This window comes from Lathyrus oleraceus, chromosome 5, assembly GCF_024323335.1.
Source record: "Lathyrus oleraceus cultivar Zhongwan6 chromosome 5, CAAS_Psat_ZW6_1.0, whole genome shotgun sequence".
Classification (NCBI taxonomy): Eukaryota; Viridiplantae; Streptophyta; class Magnoliopsida; order Fabales; family Fabaceae; genus Lathyrus; species Lathyrus oleraceus.
The window spans coordinates 42690584-42714192 of NC_066583.1; the positions used below are offsets into that span (position 1 = coordinate 42690584).

Below are 23609 nucleotides of genomic sequence, written 5' to 3' on the forward strand. Positions count from 1 at the left end.
TCCAGATGTTCTGATGAAAACGATCAAGACTGATCAATTTCTCCATTTGAGGGATGAAATTGGTGTTATTAGTTTGAATTAGTTAAATTCTGAATTAATGGATGGTGTTGAAGGCTAATTTAGTATTTTTAGTACCGTTCTCTCTGTAACCATTAGTGGAATAGTATTGCAAGTTTTTTAGAGTTTGTTATTCTCTCTCTTCTTTCATCTTCACCTTCTTCACCTTGTTCATCAATAATGACATGAATTTTTTTTTTGTGATGCTTGAAATACAATGTTGAAAAACCCTTACTTGTTAAGATTTTTCATTATATCCGAAGTAAATTGACTTATGTGATTGAAACTTTGAGATTTGGTAAAACACTTCAAAAACAATATATAGGTGAAATTGTCTCATATGGTTTACAAATAATGCCGCCGAACACGTAATCTTATAATCACCCCGCAATTGCGGTCTGATGCAGTTTCAAAGACTACATATTGTATCCTTAATATTGTGACCAGAATTACGGTTGCAATGCAATTTAAAAACAATTGTTTACCTAGCAAACAAGAAGCAACAAGCAGGAGAGGCAGAGCAGTTCCGCATCAATCCTCCAAAGCAACAAACAACTCATACAAACATTATTATTCAAATACATTGTTTTTTTTGTTTCAACTCTCAAACAAACTGATCAAGGTACTCCTCAACAGTAGTGTACTTAACATCCGGGTACAACTCAAAAGCCTCAACTCCAAAAGATGGTTCTATCACAAAGTTAGTCTGACCACCCTTCACAAATACAGAGTGGTTAATTGATAATATCACATTGATTGGAAGAGGTGCCTCGTCAATATCCTTGAGAAGTTTATCTTCTGGAATATAACTTTTCTCCACAGTCTTCCCAATCTTCTTCTCCCACAAGGCAACAAGCTCGTTGAATGAGTAAATGTTCTTAGGAGGTTTAATGTATAGAATCTTGTTCAACGTCCTTGGATCATCCACTGCTCTAATAGTGAACGTTCCAATGTCATCTTCCTTGTTAAACACGGCTGCACATATTCAACAAAATACGCAAATCAAATAACAAACACAGAATTTAAAAAAAACAAAAGAGACAACATTGGTTAAGGTAATGTATGTTTGTTACCTTTGGGATTTCCATCACCATATATGACAACTTTGTCTTTGGGTGGAGGTGGAACAAATTGTCCTGGCTGAGCTAATGTGGGGAGAAAATATCCAGCAAAGTAGTTGCTAGAGACATATGTATAGGGTATTCCTTCCGCTTCAATAGCACGTCGAATTTGGACTTTGGTTTCAAATGCAGATTTTGCTGGCTCTACCGCATGGACACGATCCACATCATTCCCGAATTCCGAAGGAAAAAATCTCTGCGAACAACATGTGTCTCCAAACGTTAGAATGCTTCACAACAAGAACAAGCATTTTTTGTATTTGTCATAATTAGAAAAAGCAAAATGAAAAGAAAAGGAGAGACAACCTTAATGTTACCAGCCTCCTTAATAGCAGCGATAATCTTCACCTGATCCGCAATCTGAACCTGACTTACCGTGGAAATCACCACATCCACCTCCTTAATCGCTTTCACCAACTTCTCATGATCATACAAATCCCCCTGCAATTAATTCCAATTTCAAATCAAATTCATAATCTATAATAACATCCTCATGAAAATAGCTTAAAGGAGAAACATCTTACAGGAACCAAGTTGACGCCTAATGTTTTGAAATTATTGAGAAGATTAGCCTTGGCTGGATCAGAAAGGGTGGATTCTCTGACCAATGCAAAAGTAGGATGACCAGCTTTTGCACTTGCTTCTACTATGTGTTTTCCGATGTAACCTGTTCCTCCAATGAACAAAATCTTGCTTTTCTCAGCCATGGATGTCTCCAGATTTGTTCTGTTTTGCTCTGTCTTACCGGCACTTCAATTAAGAAAATAGGATTAGATTGATAATGTGTTTATTTTCTTTTAGTGTCTATTTTTATATTTTTGTTTCACTTTAGCTGTTAATTGAAAATAGGATAAAATAATTTTATAATTTTTCACTATACAAATATTGTTCATCGATGCGGTTTTTATGTATGGATTTTAATACTATTTTTGTGATTTTTATTAAATAATTATTATATTTAGTTTAAATACAAATGAGATATGGATAGGGAATGTTACTATCCTGAGACTCATTTTTTCTTTCTGTTTTGTTAGTGGGAATCTGGCAGCAAGTTTACAGTTGGATTAGTCTTAATATGGTGGATAAAATTCTAACTCCATTTCCATGCATTTAGATAATTTCTGCAATCTGTTCAGACAGAAATTTCATTCAAATTTATTTTCTTTCTTCTGGGTGCTATTTGTTGGAACTTGTGGATTTGCAGGAACAACTTAATTTTTGATAGAGGCTCTTTGGATGATTGGGACATTGAGTGTACTCTCTTTAATATATTTTATTCTTATTAAAAAAGTATACCAAATTGCTTTAGCTCAAGGTTCATAAGGACCATTAGGCTCGTAGAAGATGATGGCTTCCAAATAAGATAACGAGAACTATCAAATATGGGAATATATACATTGTCCAACAAGTTGTTTAAGTTGTGATATATTTGAGTAATAAATCTTCGGGAATTGCAATTCACATCATAAGTGGCAAAATGTACATTATGAAAAATCTAAAATTGTCCTTTTGATTTTGGAGACGTAATGCATATTTAGTTTCATTAAAGCAGACATTAACTAAGTATCACCCTATATTTATTCCCAAAATTTATTTTATCCTTACAATTCCTTCCATGAATTGAGTACTTTGCGAAATTATTGTATAATACCAATGATTGATTTGTTAATTGTTAAATATGACAACCACAAAGAATATTGTGAATTGCACGTAGATGGTGTAAGTCACTCTTCACCGACATACTTCGCATCTAAGAAGCACTATTCTCAACATAACTGGTGCACTCCCTCTTAGGAAAATACGGTTGTTCCCTTCGTAGGTCTTTTGGTCGAAGCACCGGGACCTTAACTTATGTTTTGAGAAATTCCTAACTAGTTTCTCCGTTGAATTTCCTCTTTTGGAATTTAATGGCCAACAAATTGCCCCCCAAAAATGCCACTTTCGACTTTATTTTTAAAGAGACGGGTGCCGTTTTTGAAGTTCCAACATTGTTCGAAGTTGTGCGCTGACGTCATCGTCATCATGGCTACTCTCTGTAACTTCTTTTCGAGACGTGTAGGTTCAGACGAGCCATCATGGCTTCTAGTTTCCAGGAAAGCGTGGGCCATGCTGAAGATCCAACTTCCCATTTCATCACGTTTTAGTGGGACACATGTCAAAAAGTTTATTTTTCTTTTCTTTTTTTAATGAAAAATAAAACTGAATCGTTTCTTTTTATGAAACTATAAATAGTTTCATTTATTTCTTCTAATACTTTTCTTCCAACTTTCTTCATTCTTCACGAAACTTCCAACCTCTTCTTCCTGCAAAACTCAACTTCCTCTCACACAAAATGGATGCAAATCAACTTCTAAACTAGAGATTCACGTGGCTCCATCCATCATCATTCACACTCTCACTAGGAACCATCTATATGTTACTAAGCCTCCCCTTCAAGAGTAAAAAACACTTATATGGAAATCACAAGTATTGATTCCTTTCACTATTACTGAAATGACACATGCTTTATATGGTTCTTTTCTGGATTTAAACACCAATGTGGCTAGAATTAGCGATATTTTCCTTATTATCATCAAATAAAACCCTTAGCGCCCATGACAGAACCTTTATATCTTACTTATATGGCTACTCATGTTTTTCATTCTGCCTCTTATACCAACCAGCCAAATAATCTCAATTGGTTGAATAAGGTAATGTCCCAGAAAGGGAAAATCTGAAAGGATCGAGGTTTCTTCGGCCTGATTTAATTATCTAGGGTAGTCCTCACGCATAACCAAAACATGTTGCTAGTTTCACTTCACTTTTGGGAGGGTTCGACGAACACCATCCAATTGCGTTGTGGTATGCTCATGCCAACATTGTTCGACATAGACGTCATCACTGATCTTCGACCAACGGGAGAAGTGTTTGACCATATTTTTGACACATACGACATTATTGGATTAAACTCAAAATGGACTAGCTTCACCAACTTCATTGCTGATCACTTTGATGAAGCCACCACTGAAGTCTCTGACGAAGAGCATGTGGCCTTCTTGTCTTTATGGTTGTCACATTTTATCTTCTGTTCGAATTCTCTACAAATGGAAAAATCCCTTGTCACTCTCACCAATTAATTTTGGCCTCACTTTATGAATCTTCAAGCTTAGCATCCAGTGCCATGAAAACATTCGGTTCGACCAAAAATACCAAGGGCACACTTCTGCTGGCAGGTCCATTCTGGCTTCTTCAACTCTGGCTGACTATTACTTTGGAGCCATCTTTGACGGCTAACAATACTGACCACCCTGCTGGAGAACCAAAGGGCTGGCCTGCTGAAGGGAGTCGATTAGCCCTACTTACGCCTTCAGGCAGAGGATTTTCAATACCAGAAATCTTAACAGTGTATTATATGATGTTTGCAAAAAGATATAACTTTACTAAACCTATGGCCCTTTTTGCTGATAAGCGCCATGAACCTGCGTGGTTCAAGAGAGAACTTCCTACACGTGACCTCGCTCATCAAGCAGAATCCAATGAAATCTAGAAAGCCTTTCTCACACCAAAGTTGCTTTCGACTAGGATTTCCTCCAAGAAGACTCAAGTAGGCTTTGTTGGGTATCAACCCAACCTCGTGGCTCGACAGTTTGACCACTGTCAATTCAAACCTAACTATTATTTCCAACGCAAGAAGGATTTTTGCTTGAGTGTTGTCGGAATGACCAAGGAGACGTATATTGAACTTCTAATTGAGCAAGCTGAAAATAATTTGGAGCTTATCCTCTTCAAGTTCCATAGGTCTTTTTACTGCACCCAGGAATTTAACACCTGGTAGAAAGATTACCAAGCTACCATGTTTGTTGATGTGATAACCAAGGAGACTCATCTTAGTACAATGTTCCTTTCCTTGTAGACAAAATTTAAAAAAGGTACAAGCATGCACATTAAAGAAATTCACACTTTCCAATGTTACTTTGAGACTGTGTATGATCCTTGCAATCTTCATCGAACCATCTCTGAAACAACAACCACTTAAAAAGAAAAGCTTCTCGAAATACTACCAGAGCTTAATATTCCTTCCTATGTGGAGAATACGTATCTTTTTTATTTGTTTTACTATAAGCCAAAATTTGTGAGTGCAACTTCTAGTTATATGTATTTTGTATGATGTCAAAACTAGGATACTTTAGCGTTTATGTATATTGGACGGTATTATTTGAGTCTTAATGTGTATCTTAGCATTAGGAAGCATAAAAACATTTTAAAATTATTTATAAAAGGTTTCATGTATTAAAAACAATATTTTTATGGGAAAGCAGTCTATGTGTCGACACATACATGCTATAGGTCGACACATTGAAGAAACATTTTTCTATGTGTCGACACATACAAGTTACGGGTCGGCACATGTAATTCATTTTTAAAGTCTATAACTTTTGTTTGATATGCCGATTGTATGTGTCAAAACATGACATATACAGGTCGACACATGCATTGAATGTGTCAACACATGCAACGTATTTTTCTAAAAATTCATGATTTTTTCAAAACTCTTGCATTCTTTTTGCCTCTAACTTGCACTCATATATATACTTCATACATGCATAATTTCTTTAAAGTGATTTTGAGAAAATCACAAACGAAAGTGGGATTTCAAAGAGTGTTCATCATCTTCAACCTACATTATATGCATACACACAAACAAACTACACATAATCATTCTTTGTTTAGGTGCCATCAAGAATCGATTTTGATAACGTCCAATTTAGGTTGTTGAATTGTAAATCGGGTTGAAATCTTTGAGGGTTTTATATAAGAAAACCAAGTTGGGGTTTTCCTTCAAGATTAATTAGGGATTTGAAGGTTTTGGACAAGATTACGCAAGTTAGATTCGATCGACTGAAAGCTTTGAAGAACTGGGGTTTCTTGCAAAGGAGTAGCATGAGATGGTGGATCATCTTGGTAAATCTTGGGTTACAACAATTCACAATTTGGATCCGATCGAGTGAAAGCTTTGAAGAACGAGGATTTCTTGCAAAGGAGTAGGGTGAGACGGTGGATCAAATTGGTATTGTTGGGTGATTTGATCAAGCTCATATCAAGGGAAGAGAAAGTGTTATAATCAACATCAAACATATGGTTTGTAGGATTGGATTGCTACATTTCTCTTGTATACTTCTTTTTCAAAGTAAGGTTAATTTCACTATCTCAATTAGAGTTCGAATTGAGGGAAGACGTACCCATAGCGAGGCCTATTGGAGAAGTTCCTAAACAAATCCTTGTGTATTCTCTCTATCTCTTTTACGTTTCATTTGCAAATTGGTGAATTCATCGATGGTGTGATCGATACGTTTGGTTAAACCTTTTGATAACCATTTGAAAAAGGTTTTGTTAAGTTTATCACAATCTATTAGGTTGTGGTTGGATTTTAAGATCAACAAAACCATACAAAATTCTAAACGAAATTGATTGCACACAAGGAGTTCAATAATTTGTCTCAATAGCATTTTTGCGTATTTTGTCATTGGGAATAGTCTCTACTTTTAGAGTAGAATTCAAGTGATTGTTATTAATAGTATTTTTATCAATTTGTTCTCATTATCATAACTTGTTTCTACATACGCATATCCGAGAGTTTCGGTAGCAGTTCAATTTAGACGATTCGATCTGGGTCACTTCCGCTAGCCGTTAAACTTTTGCAAAACAATTTTTATAAGCTTGTTTTTAACTTGGGATCTACTCACCCCATCTAAATCTTTGTCTATCGTCTAACAAGTGGTATCACGAGCTCCGATTAATTTTTTGCTTAAATGTTCGCTTATTAGAAAATGGCTACCGAACCTAAAGGGACGTACAATAAAGCGTCCATCTTTATCGGTGAAAACTATGGCTATTGGAAAGATTGTATGTGTATCCATATTAACTCGGTTGATAACGGTGTTTGGGACGTCATCACCAATGGTCCAAATCAAATTACAATGACCAATGGTGAAGGTATCGTCGTACCAAAACCGGAAGCACAATGGAATGATAATGATAAGAAATTGTGGTCACATGATTGGAAGGCACAAAATATTCTAATATTCGCACTTGATTTTGATGAATATTATCGTGTTTCCTATTGTGAAACCACCAAAGCTCCGTGGGACGTATTAGAAGTTGCCCATGATGGTAATATGCTCGATGGTAGACTCATTTGTATCACCAACAAATTTGATGAACTTAGGGACTTTCCATCCCCTTGACAGACAATTTAACATATATTTTGATAGAGGATATGTATAATTTGGCCTCTACAGGCCTATGTTCACACCTTTTTGAGCCATTATTCGTTCTACAATGGTTGCAAGGTTGTTTCCTCCCAAAAGATTTCCTTGTCGAACTTGGTGAACGATTTGATCAGCGTATTGGTTTCGATTAACCATTATGATAGGTGGACGCTCAACTTCCTTAGGCATCTCTTGTTCGACTACCCGAGGCACATATTGCTGCCCCTGATTTACCGTGTTTTCCTTCAAGGCTACCCCTTCATTTTGAATTTTCCTAATGCCTTGGGGTTGTACCACGGGTCAAACTTGCGCTGGCGGAACGTAAAAAAATCAACAATTCGATTCATTTGAGTCGCCAACTATTGATAACTCTGATTCATATTTTGAATCAATGAGTTAAATATAGTATCCATTTGTTGGGTAAGAGTATTGACCATATCATGGTTACTCTCATCCATCTGATGTTGTGTTGCCATTACAAAATTCGACTTAAATCTTGGCATTACCTGGGAACCAAATCTCATTCCCATTTGGGGTGGTATAGTTCGACCGTGGTTACCTATGGCCGACCCATACGCCAATATTGGCGAATACATATTTGCAGCATTATCAGCAAATGTTGAAGGATTAATATGTAGGCTTGTCATCACTGATGTCTACATTCCATAAGGTTGTTCACGCCCCAACATAGACATTGTAAAACCTGTGGCGAAAGGCTTATATTATGTCGTCATAATTGGTCTATGAGTCACTGGGTGACTCTGGGTGAATGAAGGGGAAAAATTGTCCCTTCTTGCACGATTAGTGGCGTAACCGTCGTTAACGGTATGGCCGTTATGCTAGCAATTGAAGGGATTGGCTCAACCGAAGTCGCAGTGAGCGTGCTCACCCCAATACTATTAGAGGGTTTTTATCCATTGTAATTTCTAGGAATAATCATTCTTCTGACGTATTTCCTTGCATGTTTCCTAACTTCTCATCCTACAACTCATCAATCTCATGCACACCATAGGATGAGAAGTTAATGAAATGAAGAACTTAAAAATGATAATTTTTAAAATGAAAACTAAAAATTCACACAAACAGGGTCCCACCAGGTGTGCCAATTTGTTTACCGGTGAATTTGGTAACCAAAACAAGTTTCTATTAATACTTAAAGGATCAAACTCGAAAATATTCTGGAACATATTTGTGTGCATTATGACTTTCAAACATATTGCTATTAAGATCGAAATGCAGTGTTTACGAGATAATGATCTGAACTTGAGTAAAATTGAAGAGTAAAATTGAAAAGTCAAAGCTTTGAAAATAAAGTGACTAGAGTCGAAATGTGAAGGCTTTAAAAGTAAAATGAAAGAAAGAAACTTAAAGGCAAGAATGACTTGAATACAAAATACTTGAAATTTATAAATGTGGAATGCATACATATTTCCTCACCTGTTTCTCAATACACAAATATTTTGAGTTTGTAGGATTTTTAGTACAATTGCGGACCCTTACAACATAAGCAAACGTCTACTTATATACTAGTCTAAAATAACTACACACAACAGTCGACTAGACACATCACGCCATGTTTCGCCTCCATGCAACAATTATCTTCGACAGACTTCCACGTGTCTCTGAATAACCACATGGTTCTATCCAAATCTGCCTCATTCGACTGATCAAAATAACCAACTCAAATATTGGAAATTTCACTAAGTTCAAATTCCATTCGACAAATCACCTTTGACGGGTCAAAATGTATCAACTCGGCATATGGTTTCAACGGACCATGTTTAACTTCAAACCTCACCATGGCATGTCCTTATGTCTTACTTACCATTAATATACATGTCAAAAATTCGAGGTAACATGTAAAAAGAAACTATAGGACTTTGTCCTCACCAAAGATCTCTTTCCTCTCTGCATGAGTATCAATTCACTTCTTCCTCGGCTCGGAAGAAGGCACCTCACCGGAAACAAACCTCTCAGAGGCACCAACTGAATTAACAACCGCATATGGAGGCATCAATTGAATTGGCGACACAAACATAACATGAAGTAGTGAGTAATAAAACTTAATTAGAAAAAATAATAGAACTTAAAGTAAGAAAAAGAAGAAAACAAAATATAGAGCAAGAAAAATCGGAATATAATCAAAACAAAGAATGCAACCTTTTGACAAAATACACAGCACTTTTTTATATAATTTGGAATACTAATTAACCATTAACCAGTTTACATAGCCAACAAGAAGCAACAAACAAGATGCAGGAGATGCACAACAGTTCAACACCAATCTCCAAAGCAACAAACAACTCATACAAATATTATAATTATTCAGATACATAGTTTTTGTTGCAACTCTCAAACAAACTGATCAAGATACTCCTCAACAGTAGTGTACTTAACATCTGGGTACAACTCAAAAGCCTCAACCCCAAAAGATGGTTCAATCACAAAGTTGGTGTGATCGCCCTTCACAAATACAGAGTGGTTAATTGATAATATCACATTGATTGGAAGAGGTGCCTCTTCAATATCCTTGAGAAGTTTATCTTCTGGAATATAACTTTTCTCCACAGTCTTCCCAATCTTCTTCTCCCACAATGCAACAAGCTCGTTGAATGAGTAAATGTTCTTAGGAGGTTTAATGTATAGAATCTTGTTCAATGTCCTTGGATCATCCACTGCTCTAATAGTGAACGTTCCAATGTCATCTTCCTTGTTAAACACGGCTGCACATATTCAACAAAATACGCAAATCAAATAACAAACACAGACTTTACTAAGAAGAAAAGGGACAACATTGGTTAAGGTTAATGTATGTTTGTTACCTTTGGGATTTCCATCACCATATATGACAACTTTGTCTTTGGGTGGAGGTGGAACAAATTGTCCTGGCTGAGCTAATGTGGGGAGAAAATATCCAGCAAAGTAGTTGCTAGAGACATATGTATAGGGTATTCCTTCCGCTTCAATAGCACGTCGAATTTGGACTTTCGTTGCAAATGCAGATTTTGCTGGCTCTACTGCATGGACACGATCCACATCGTTCCCAAATTCCGAAGGGAAAAACCTCTGTGAACAACATACATGTCCTATGTTAGAATGCTTCATAACCAGAACAAGAATTTATGAGTGACATCATTTTCAAATCTCATTATTATACATTGAATTATTTATTACTATTAGAAAAAATGTTTGTTATACCTATTTAGAATTGTAGAGAATGAAAAGAAAAGGACAGACAACCTTAATGTTACCAGCCTCCTTAATAGCAGCGATAATCTTCACCTGATCCGCAAGCTGAACCTGACCTACCGTAGAAATCACCACATCCACCTCCTTAATCGCCTTCACTAACTTCTCATGATCGTACAAATCCCCCTGCAATTAATTCCAATTTCAAATCAAATTCATAATCTATAACAATATCCTCATGAAAATAGCTTAAAGGAGAAACATCTTACAGGAACCAAATTAACGCCTAATGTTTTGAAATGATCGAGGAGATTAGCCTTGGTTGGATCAGAAAGAGTGGATTCTCTGACCAATGCAAAAGTAGGATGACCAGCCTTCGCACTTGCTTCTACTATGTGTTTTCCGATGTAACCTGTTCCTCCGATGAACAAAATCTTGCTTTTCTCAGCCATGAATGTGTGTGTTAACTAATGCTTACTTTACTTTCGAGATTTGTTCTGTTTTGCTCTGTCTTACCAGCGCTTCAGTTATAGCCAAGAAAATTAGTTTTGAATTACGATTACACCCTTACTTTACTTTCTTAAACTATACTCCAAGATTTAAAGTAAAAAACAAAAATGAATTTAGTCCAGATTTTGACAATATACATTCTGAAAATATTTAAATAAAATAAATCAATTTTTATAAATAAAAAAGAGATATTTTAGTATAGAGTCGAAATGACAGTGAAGTTTCAGTATTTGCAATTAAGATGGGACTAACGGACAAATCAATTTTTATAATTATCAATAAAATACGATTAAATTGGCAATGTCCTTATTTTCTTTTAGTGTCTATGTTCATATTTTTATTTTCGCTTTAGCTGTTAATTAAAAATAAAAAAAAATATAGATTTTATAAAAAAAAACAATTTTCTTTTATAGTGAATGAAAATGAGTTTAACATTTTCAAATATTATTACCTTCATGTTTCTAAAATTGTTTTTTACATGTAATTTTATATTTTTCTCTATTATAATTTTTAACTACACAAGATATTGTTCATCTATGCAGTTTTTAAAGTATTTTTTAAATTAATATATGTTGATCTATTAATATGTTTTATAAATATTATCCGTAAATTTTGATTTAAGTATGAATTTAGAAACTACTTCTTCTAATATTTTTTATTTTAAAAAATTATCTTTAAAATTTATTAAATAATTGATATATCTTGATTGAATATAAACTAAATATAATTGTATTTTTAATAAATATAAAAAGAATTTTCTTTTATTTTAAGGATCCAAAAAATATATATTTTAAGATTTTTTTAAAATTAAATAAATAAAGAAGATAATTTAATGATGAGACAGTATTGAAATGAAAACAATAATTTAATGAAAGGAGTAAGGTAAAAAGAATGATATTAAAAATTTAAAAGATGAATAAAGTTGTTTATATTATGATAGAAATTATTGATTTTTAGTTTAAACTAACTCGATCTCTAATCTTGTAGGAATATCAAATACATTAACACATGTTTGAATTTGTAATTTTAGGTGTAGATTTGAATCCACGACATAAAAGATGAAATGTCTTCATGATAATAACACTTAGGAGCTGATCGAGAAACCTGCAGGGGCCAAGTTAGTAAATTGGAAGTGAATTTTCAAGGTTAAGGAAGGAATCAAAAGAGTGACGTCGAGGCAATTTAAGGCAATGTTGGTTGCTAGGGGGTTCACTCAGAAAGAAGGTGTTGACTTCAATGATTTGTTCTCACCTGTTATAAAGAACATACCTATTTGAATGTTGTTAGCCATGGTGGAAAAGTTTGACTTAGAACTTAAGTAGATGGATGTAAAGATAACCTTCTTGTATGGTGATCTAGATGAAATAATCCTGATGAGGCAACTGAAGGGTATGTAGAAAAAGGAAAGAAATATTATGTGTGCAAGCTGAATAAGTTTTTATATGACCTGAAACAATTTCTTCGATAATGGAATAGGAGATTCGAAGAGTTCATGGGACACATAGGTTTCATTGGAGACAATTCGACCACTATGTTTACTTCAGATTTCGACCTGGAAATTCACTTGTTATTTTGTTGCTTTATGTGGATGACATCCTCATAGCAAGCAAAATTGTCAAGGATGTTATGAAGGTGAAGGATGAACTCGATAAGCAATTTGGCATGAAGGATCTGGGAGCTGCCTCAATGATTCTTGGGATTGACATCTGGAGAGATGGAAAGAAGACGAGATTATGCTTATCTCAAGAGACATACCTACTGAATATTCTCGACAAGTTTGGTATGTCGAATTCAAATTATGTTATAACACCGATTAATCCTCAATTCAAGATGAGTACGACTCAAAGTCCTAGTTCTTAAGTCGAAGATCCTATATGAATAACATTCTATATGCTAGTATAATAGGTTCTTTGATGTATGTTATAGTTTGTACGAGGCTACACATTGCATATGCAGTTAGACTTGTAAACATGTATACGACCAATCTTGAAAAGGTGCATTACAAGCATTAAAGTGGATCCTAAGGTACATAAATTGGTCTCTGAGCAGAGTCCTCATTTATGGTAGAGCCTGTGGTGATAATAGAAAAGTAGAAATCGAAGGATTTTTCGACTTTGATTATGCAGGTTGTATGGATTCCAGAAAATCTATTTCTGGATATGTGTTCACTATGTTTGGCACAACAATCAGTTGGAAAGCAACACTTCAGAAAGTTGTTGCCTTATCAACCACTGAAGTGAAGTATATTACCCTCACTGAAATTGTGAAAGAATCATTGTGGATTAAAGGTTTTGATAAGGAGATGAAACTTCAAGGCAAATCAATCATTGTTAAATGTGATAGTCAAAGTGCAATACAATTGTCGAAGAATTTAGCCTATCATGAGCGAACCAAGCACATCAATGTGTGTTGTATTTCATCAGAGAGATAGTCGAGCATGGAGAAGTCCAAGTGCTGAAGGTTTCAACTGGTGAGAATGTTGCTGATATGATCACCAAGACATTACCAAGTTGCAATTTTTTCCACTGTATGCAGCTGATAGGTCTGCATGATTATAGCTAGTTGGTTTTGTGGTTCAGAGTTTGTTCCAAGGTGGAGATTTGTAGCTTATGAATTATAATCTAGTGTTGTAGAAAACTCTGTCGAAGTCGAAGAGCTAGTATAAATTTCAAAATATGTTAGCTTGTTGTTTAAGTTAACATGTCAAATTTGGCAAGTCCATTCGGACAATTGTTTATAGTATGTTAGTTGAAAGCTAGAGGTTAGTTTTCTTATAATTAGCATACTAGTTCTCACTTCTTCATTATCCCTGATAATCCTGATCAGATGTAGAAAGTGGTGTTGTTGAGATTAAATTGTAAACATTCCTAATGTGTAATTGAATTAATAATCAACTTTTTAAACCACTTTGAATTGTCTTTCTATTTCTTCTCTCTTTTCTTTTACCTTGTGGTTTTCTTGTTGATCAAGAAAGCAATCATACTCTTTTTTCTGGGATCGCTTTCACAACAAATACAAATGTTGACACTAACAATGAGTTGAATAAAAGATTAAGTGGGTAATTATATCCATAGGTCCAGTTCATCGGTTTGGCAGTTCTGAAAAACTAAAATCGAGAACCAAACCAAACCACTTTAGTTTTCATCGGTTCATGAACCGAACAAAAAAATGTTTTTTTTCGTGTTTGGTATGGTTTGGATTATAGGTTTAATTGGTTATTCCTGATCCGGTTACACCACATGTCCTTGGATATTTTGCTTAAAGTATAGGTGGGATAATGTCGACGTTTGACACATTTCTTAGTTTTCTTTATACTAAATTAAATGGGGCTTCGTCAGAAATTGGAAAGCCTCATCATACTACTCTTGTAGTCTTCACTAAACTCCATTTCAGTGTCATTCCTCCACATATAATATTTTTATTCTTGCATCCCATTATTCTTTCCCACTTCATTCTCATGTTGTTAGGAAGGTATTTCCAATACCTAAATTGTTATCCTTTAATGTTCAATAAGAATGTGGAGGTTCTCCCATTTGGAAAATGTTCCTCCAACAAATTTGTATGCTATTAGATGTTATTTCTCTTCTTCACCATCAAATTATTTTTCCTCTTAGGTTACTTGGGTAACTTCTCATATTTTCTTATGTGGGTATCTTTCTCCAGACCTCATGTCTCATATTTTCCCCTTAATTTAATTAAAAAATATTGACAATTTCAATCTTCATGTCAAATCTTTTATCGCGTCTTTTAATTGAATACACTCATTTGTGTTATGGTTGTTTCTTTTATGAAACGATAATATTTGGATTTTTCTAGCCAATACAATCTCCCTGGTGTAATGAGGATGTTAGGATTCTATCTTTCGAACCATGGTTTACTCAGATAACCTCGTTAGCTAGGAATCGACATGGTCGGTTAGACATTGACAAAATTGTTTATTCCTTTGTTTACCATCACAAAGTTGTTTGTTGTGGTAGAAGCGTCGATGAATGGTTCCCACGGACAACATCAATGATCTTATGGAGATTTAAGTGATTCGAGAACACGATAACGAATATGAGCATGATATCCAAATTATATGTATTTGATAGTTGGTTGCTCTGATTCTAGCGTTAAGGATGGTACTTAGAAACACTCTAACGATCAAGTTAAAAAATGTCAAGGATGATAGGTGTTTGTTAAGATTTATAGTGATATTCTATAGGTTCAACCTCTAAAACCTTTTGTCTTTCTATGATTTCTATAAATAACAAATATTGAAAGATAATATGTTTGTATCATCCGACAGTATATTGATAAAAATATGAATAGGTGGCGTCGAACATCTTTAGAGTGTTGTCATTATTTACAACAATTACAAACACTTGAACCTTGAAACCAAACTAAAATAATAGAAATTTTTACTCAAATACCCCACTTTTTCAAAAAAAATCCCAAAATAACTCAGTTTTCAAAAAAAAATCCAAATTACCCCAGTTTCAAAAAAAAATATGTCAGGCATAAGCGCCAGACCAATTGGCACCTACCCTTAAACTTTAAGTGAAGGCGCCAATTGGATTGGCTACAGCACATGGTGCTGCCAATCCAATGGGCGCCCATGTGTTATTTGGAAGAGGAGGCGCCAATTGGTCTGGCGCCTCAATGTAATGTGAAATTTTTTGGTTATAAATAGATGTGTTATGTGATTCATTTTTCCGCATCTCATTTCGTCATATTGCAAACATGTTTGGTGTTCTTCGTCGCTATGGAAAAATGATTTATTCGAGAGACAAGCCTTCGATGTTGATGCTCTTTTGGAACATCTGTAGTTTCGATCAACTGAAGAGGGAGTTGGTTCGTTGGTTAGATGGAAAAATACCATAAGGGGGGAAAATTAGAAGTATTGAGAGACTCGATAGTATATTTGGTTGGGTGCGAGTCAAAATGATAAGGATGCTAGGGAAATGATGTTTGGACGATATGGCATCAGTTTGATTGTTATAATCAATTAGAAATGTTATGTTTTAAGTTTTCTTATGTTGTAGTGATGTTTGTTGTTAACCTTGTTGTAACAAAAAGATAATGATATATAAAAATCCAAGGTTACAAAAATTGAAAGGAGATACTAAATTATGATGCAAATGTTTCTCCTGGATTGGGACATTTGTTTTTATTGTGTCCTAGTTGACGACATATACTACATAATCTTATCATTTTATCAGTCGTATCCATTTCTGTTCTAATACGCGTGCTATTTTGTCGTCCTTTTTTCTTTCTTCTCATCTCATCGTTGTGTCAAACTATGTCACCTTTATATGGAGACCAGTATTCCTCCATTGGTAGCACTGAGAAGCTTTTGTTATACACATTCATGACGGTAATGGCCTTATAAACATCAGATATATGGTTGTAAGCGTCCTGACGAGTATGTGCGCATGCCGCAATGACATGGGAGCAAAGAATAAGGAAGACTTGAAACTTTCCACAATCGCACCAATTTCTGTTTAGTTTGACAACATAGGATAAATTTGGTCTCCCCTCATTGTGGTCCATTATTTCCTGTACACTGAAATTTTGCCTATGACGGTCAAAGACTATAACCGTGTGTGTGCTAGCTTTGATACTTTCCTCTTTCATCACTTTCATATAACATTCACTGAATATTTGACCCGAAATTAACACTGCACTCCATCTTTCACCTCTGGTTGCGAACGTAGAAGCCAACCTAAAATAGGTTGTTCTGACCAAAACGATTATTGGTAGATTTCTAATTCCTTTGAATACGTCGTTCATGCATTCCACAAGGTTTATTGTCATGTTGACCCATCGACAACCTCTGCCAAATGCCCTTGTCCACTGCTCTACTGGTATGTTATCCACCCATCTTCCTGCATCTGCACTAGACAATCTAATTTCATCACAGTGATGTCGAAATGACGACTGAGTTAGAGTATACCCTACATTCACCACTTTTTTGCGAAGGTTCTTATCTTTGATTGCACGAATAAAGTTTTGTGCAATATATCTAATGCAATAGACATGGATAGAAGGAGGATCATGCCATCCGTTATCATGGTTTTTGTAAGCACTCTCAATGGAAGCATGTCTATCTGAAATCAAACAGAGATTGGCTTGTGGAGCGACATGTGTTCTGAGATGTCGAAGGAAGAAACCCCAACCACCAGTGGTTTCACCTTCAACTAGAGCAAAGCCAATGGGAAAGACATTATTGTTATCGTCTTGTGCAACATCCATAAGCAAAGTACCCTTGTATTTTCCGTATAACCATGTTCCATCAATTAGAATAATAGGTTTGCAGAATGCAAAACCTTTGATGCACGGTTCAAACGCCCAAAAGAGGCGGTGAAAGATTCTATTTCTAGCAACATAGGCTCTGTCTTGCGTAAATGCTGACAATGTCTCCATAATTGCAACAATTCCTGGTACGTATGTTTTTAGGGCCCATAAAAATCGTGGCAATTCTTTGTATGAATTATCCTAGTTGTTGAATACATGTTCAACAACCTTTGTCCTCGCAATCCACGCTTTCTTATAAGTCGGAGTATAATTATATCTTGTGACGATATGGGATATTATTATCGTCATTAGTCTTTTTTGTGTAAACGAGTATTAATATTAATATGAATTGGTCTGATTTCGACTTTATCTATCATGTACAATATTTTTCAAAACAAATTACGAAACACGCACATGTGTCAGACCAATTGACGACTCCTTTAAAACTTAACACATAGACGTCAATTGGATTGATAACACAAGGTGGACTAGCCAATCAAATTGACGCCTCATCACTAAGTTTAAGAGCAGACGCCAATTCATCTGGTGCTCCCTCTTCAAAGTGAGAAAGTTTGGAATTTTTTTTAAAAACTGGATTATTTTAGGATTTTTTTTTAAAAACTTGATTATTTAGATAAAAAAATTCAAAATAATAACCCTAATTTTTGTTTTTGGTTTAAGAGACAAATTAATGATCATTACTAAAGTGATACGACACTTAATAAAATTAATTATTATTGTATTAAATTTGTCTGTAATTTATATTATTTTATCAAATTTATTTTAAAATAAAATATATTTATTTTATATTATGAAAAGAGATATAATACAAGATAATATAAAGAAATTATTAAAAAATTTAAAGATGTAGTATCATGATTAGGAATCTTAATTTGAAAGCAAAGGAGTTGGTGGCTTTGGCATTCCTAGTGTGTGTCCTTCATGACTTACCCCACTTTCTATCTAACGTGGGGTTGGTGAAGTAATATGATTGATATTTTTCATGGGTCCACCCATACATGCAGCTAATTCAGGCCTCAATTTTTGATGAGGCTTTAACGTTTCTAGATTTAACATAGGAGTAACAACAGCATAGTTTTTGAGTCATGCTTACGCATGTCATAATGCATTATTAAAGAAGAAAAAACAAATAAAATTGTAGTACAAAAAAAATGCAATAATTATAAAATTAATGTTATAACAAAATTGATTATAAGCCACTTTTAACGTAATATTTTAATGTGAAGTTATTACTAATAAGTAGTTTGCATTTCTATAGATGTTCTTTTTTTACCAATCTAACATAAATTAATTGTTTGATCTATTTTAAGAAAAATTATATATAGCATTATTTGCTCGTTCAACGTACTTGGACAGTTTTAGATTAAAAAGAATGTATCTAGACGGTTTATTAATCTCTACAAGAATTTTGAAGATTTTATTCAATCAATCTTAAAATAATTTACTTATTCTTTTATATATTAACTTGGATTTATATATTAACTTGGGATGAGAGAAGATCATTTTGATGAGATAGTAAAAAAAATTATTCTAACTCAATCAAAAGTTTTGAGTTTAGATTCAATTCTAGCTAAATACACAATATTATTAATTTTTTTTAGAGAATTTTACCACTGAGATAATTCTTTACTAGAAGAATTAGTTTTGAATTTGCACTGAATATAATAATAGTGATTTTGTATGTGATATGATAAGTTAGCGAGAGGTTTTTAGAGTTGTGATATGGGAAAAATGATGACCCGACCTATCATTTTAGGTAGTTATATGTAGCCTCTATCACATGATGAAGCGTGTCGAATCTTCTGCCTATAATACAAATTATGTGTTGTGTGATTCTGAAGTGTAATTATATGTAGCCTCTATCACATGATAAAGCGTGTCGAATCTTCTGCCTATAGTACAAATTATGTGTTGTATGATTCTGGAGTGTGACAGTTGACTCATCCCCTACAAGATAAGGAGTTTGGTTTGTTAACTCCGTGAAACTTGAGGCTACATTCTCGGTTAAGACAAGGATAAACTCGACTAGTTAGGGAGTATACTTGATGACTCATCTCATACAATATAGAGGGAAGTTCTCTCCCTTACGTCTGAAGCATGCTTAACCTTGCTTGAATTGTTTATTGTCCTCTTCGTCATCCCTTGAGGTCAAAGGTGAATGTGACGAAATTGTTGGTATTATGTGGCTTGGATCATAATATAACAACTAACATGTGATCTATGAATGCGAAATAGTTAATAAAAATATGAAATCTATGAAGGGGAAGTAGTTAATAAAAATATAATAATCGACCATCCTCCGAATATAAGATATGTGAAGGCAAAATGGTTAAGAAAACCTATAATAACCAATCATCTCATGCATGAGATCTTTATGGACGAAGTAATTAACAAAAGATATAGCACTGAAATATACTTCTTTATTAAAAAAATATTTAATAAATTTGTTTTCTAGTAAAATATATTAAATTAAGAGTTATACAAATAATTATATAAACTTACCGTTTTTCTTTTAGTTTTTCTCGCCAAAATTTTTAGTAATAAATTAAATATATTTTTTATTCTCAATTATCACCATTAATTTATTTTAGTCTTTTCTCTCTCCAATAATTATCATTATTGATTTATTTTCTTTTCAAACTCAACTTTTTATATTATATTACATAAACAAATGATATTTGATATTTAAGTAAATTACATTCTACTCCTCTGAGAAATATTTATATTACCCAGTCCTCCCATCTTGTATTAAAATATATATTCATCTTCTCTCTTATGCAAAACACATTATTGTCATATCCCAAAATTTGCCCATTAATCTTGCAAAATATTTCTCGAAGCACTCCAACTTATTCTGTAAGGCACTGACCTTAAAGGAACAAAAGCCGAGCTCACAACAGGCCCAATCCAGAAAAAGGCCCAAACTAGCTTGCTCGCTAGGCGAGCAACTCCTTCGCCTAGCGAAGTTTGCGAATACCAGAATTATTGGGCTTCATTCTGAGCCCATTAGGTCACAAATGGCCTGCTCGCTAGGCGAGCAAAACCTTCGCCTAGCGAACCCTTCGCTACAATACTCGTCTAGCGAAGCTTGCGAATATCAGAATTTCTGGGCTTCATTCTGAGCCCATTAGGTCACCACAATCACTATAAATACCGACACTTCAGTCACGAAAAGGGACAGACGAAGACGGACAGAAACCCTGGCCTAGAAACCCTGGAGACCAACTCAGAGAATTCCGAGTAAAGAAACCCTGAAGGCCGCTCATCCGCACCAAGGTTGCCTCCGCCCTGTAAGAACAAAAATTGTTCTACATCAGATTCCATGATTTTGATGATAACAAAGGATGAAACCAAAAATGGCACCCTAACGAAAAGTTTCTAAGTGTACAGGGTTCTAAGGAAAGAAGGAAGAATTGATCAGATACATAATCATATCAGATACAAATTATCAGAAGACCAGAAGCATCTGAAGTAGAAACACGTTCAAGAAAATCTAACTCTGAGCAAAACAGCAAAATATCAGAAGCATATGAACAAGAAATACGCTCTAGAAGTTCTGACTCTGAACAACGGTATGTCTAACTCCAGAAACTCTCAGCGCTATCTGAAGAAATCATCAGAACTCAAAAGAGATCAACATCAGAAGCTAGATAGCAGATTCCAAGATCTCCAGAAACACGAAGACTCTGATTATGGAAATGCTAAATAAGGAAGAGTAACGTTAACTTCAAATAAAGTTATGGAAATGGATTTCCTAATACAGAAAGAGACGTTAACTCCAAAAATACAAATGATAAGGAACTATTTGTGGTAAGTAGTCATTCAAGAAGAGAAAGTTGCTTTGACAACAAGCAACATAAGATATGGCACTAATTATTATTCAAGAGTCATTATCTGCCATGATTTTTCAACGGATCCTTCTCTTCTATATAAAGGACTGCAAATCAACATTCAGTGTACGAATAATACAACAAGATTTTACTGAAATATCAACACACAAAAATACAGTTTATTCTCTCAATCTTCACGAAGCTTTTGCTTAGTACGTGAAATACTTTGTTCTTTTTGTAATATTTGCTTATCTTAGAAGCACTCTAGATTACATAAGCTTTCATCTATTGTTCTATTTTCCTCAAGTGACTCTGTGTAGTCTGTAGACTTGAGAGGACTAAGAGATCTTTCTCTTAGACGTTGTTTGTAAACAATCTTTCAAGATTAGTGGATTAAGTCCTTGTTGAAGGCGAAATCACCTTGGCCGGGTGGACTGGAGTAGCTTTGTGTTATAAGCGAACCAGTATAAAATCCTTGTGTGATTTTCATTTTGAAAAAGCGCTTATTTTCCAAACAATTCAAACCCCCCCTTTCTTGTTTTTCTCACCTTCACGCCCAATTCGACCCGATTTGCCAATCCAAAGCTGCAATTCCATTGCAAACAGGTTTGCGCATCACTACCGTTTTATGCTTTTAATCGGTAATCGCTACATACATAAGGCATCATGATTAAATTTTCAGATATGTAATTTGATTTCACATGTGAATTTAAGTATGCCTGAATATCCTGAATGTTTGTCCATGTTATTCCTGTAATTAAATGCCATAAAGTTCAGGGTGCCGGAGATCATGCTGCTATCAAACTCAAAACCCGTAGCAGCTCGCTAGCACATCGCTAAGCGAGCCTGTAGCGAGCACTCGCTAAGCCTTCGCTAGGCGAAGCAGGAGCGAACAGGACAGTGGCTGTTTTGTTTCTTTTCTGTTCTGCCTTATGTTTATCTAATCAAGATTTATTATCATTCTGCATTATTTGGCCTGACTTTATGACTGTTGTGTTTATTTTGTGGTGCAATTTTCAATTGTACTTTATCTCGATGTTCTAACCCGTGCGCTGAATTGTGTAAAGGCTTACACATTCCCGAAGAAACGGCCGGCTAAGTATTCCACTTTATTTGTGGGATACCCTTATGGAGATGGATTCTGAATTACTTAATTTTAATGTGGAGATACATCCTAAATTATCTAGCTGATTTTAATGTATTGATTTCATCGATTTTAATGTGGACCTAATTACTTAATCGATTACGGCTATATAATTAATTGTAAAACTTTGCCTTTAAATACGCGATCTTGGACCTCTCTTTGTTACCCTACGGTATTACGGTATAACGGTCATGTCCCGCGAATGTGGGGATACCCCTTAGCCAAGACCCTTCGATTAAATCATCATAAATCATAGTCCCTCGGATGTTGCCTTCGAATATATGATTTTGTCCCTCGATGACCCTTCGGTGTAGCCTACGGTTAAATGATGATAGTCCCTTCGAATGCTAAGGTATCCTTACAACCGTTGCTTTCAATGACCAATCGATGACCCTACGATGACCCTTTTACATCCAAAGGATAAAACTACTTATTTCTCAATAATAAGGACGGTTTTACCCTCACAAGGATAGGAAATGCCCATCAAGACCTTGGGTAGGTATAACTCTTAATTTCTTACTCACAATTTAAAAATACTTTTCACACTTCACAAATACTAGAAAATCACCACTTGGTATACATTCATACTAGAATCATTACCGAGTTATATTTTTCTAAACCATTTTCAAAACTAAACGAGATAACCACTTTGTATACATTCATACGAGAATCATTACAAAGTTAAATTCTCTTTTTCAAAACATTTTCTAAACAATTCACGAACACTTTTTCAGACAAGAAAAATAATATAAGTGATCAAGCAATTAAGAGCCCATGGATAACCATGGATACAAAGGGTGCTAACACCTTCCCTTTGTATAATGTACCTCCCGAACCCAAAATCTAACTAAGGTCTTTCCTGTTCTTTTCCACCTTTCCTTATTGGATAAAAGAAAAGTCGGTGGCGACTCTTGCTAACCGCGACATTTGCTTTCCAAAGCAAAAACACACAAAGTCAGTTCACCGTATGACAGAACTGGCGACTCTGCTGGGGACTTAAAAAGAGAGGTTACCTTAAAAAAAACAAGATCACTTATTCAAATTGTCTGATTTACTTTGAAGGGATTACTTGGGTATTTTATGCTTGAGTGAAAGATCCTACACCCGGATCTAGTGTACCTTAGGTAAGTAGCAAAAGATCATCGCGACTATCCGGCGTATACTGGAATGGTCAAAATGATGGCTACTGTCATACCCCAAAATTTGCCCATTA

The 23609-nt window shown here is 34.8% G+C and overlaps 1 protein-coding gene across 3 annotated transcripts; it reads right to left on the reverse strand.

The window, feature by feature from the left end:
- Nucleotides 1-409: 409 nt before the first annotated feature.
- LOC127080313 (phenylcoumaran benzylic ether reductase Betv6) lies at nt 410-11195 on the reverse strand. 3 transcript variants are annotated; one of them, XM_051020644.1, is made up of 5 exons: nt 11028-11195; nt 1703-1845; nt 1485-1619; nt 1131-1374; nt 410-1032 (listed from the first exon to the last, which is right to left on the reverse strand). In XM_051020644.1, exons 1-5 carry the CDS (start codon nt 11065-11067, stop codon nt 662-664), a joined length of 933 nt encoding a protein of 310 aa, XP_050876601.1. In that variant the 5' UTR covers nt 11068-11195; the 3' UTR covers nt 410-661. The 3 variants fall into 3 exon arrangements, with proteins under 3 accessions (XP_050876601.1, XP_050876600.1, XP_050876599.1); XM_051020643.1 differs by lacking the exons at nt 410-1032; nt 1131-1374; nt 1485-1619; nt 1703-1845 and adding exons at nt 9588-10149; nt 10249-10492; nt 10667-10801 and having other exon boundaries at nt 10885-11183; XM_051020642.1 differs by lacking the exons at nt 410-1032; nt 1131-1374; nt 1485-1619; nt 1703-1845 and adding exons at nt 9588-10149; nt 10249-10492; nt 10664-10801 and having other exon boundaries at nt 10885-11154.
- Nucleotides 11196-23609: the final 12414 nt, after the last annotated feature.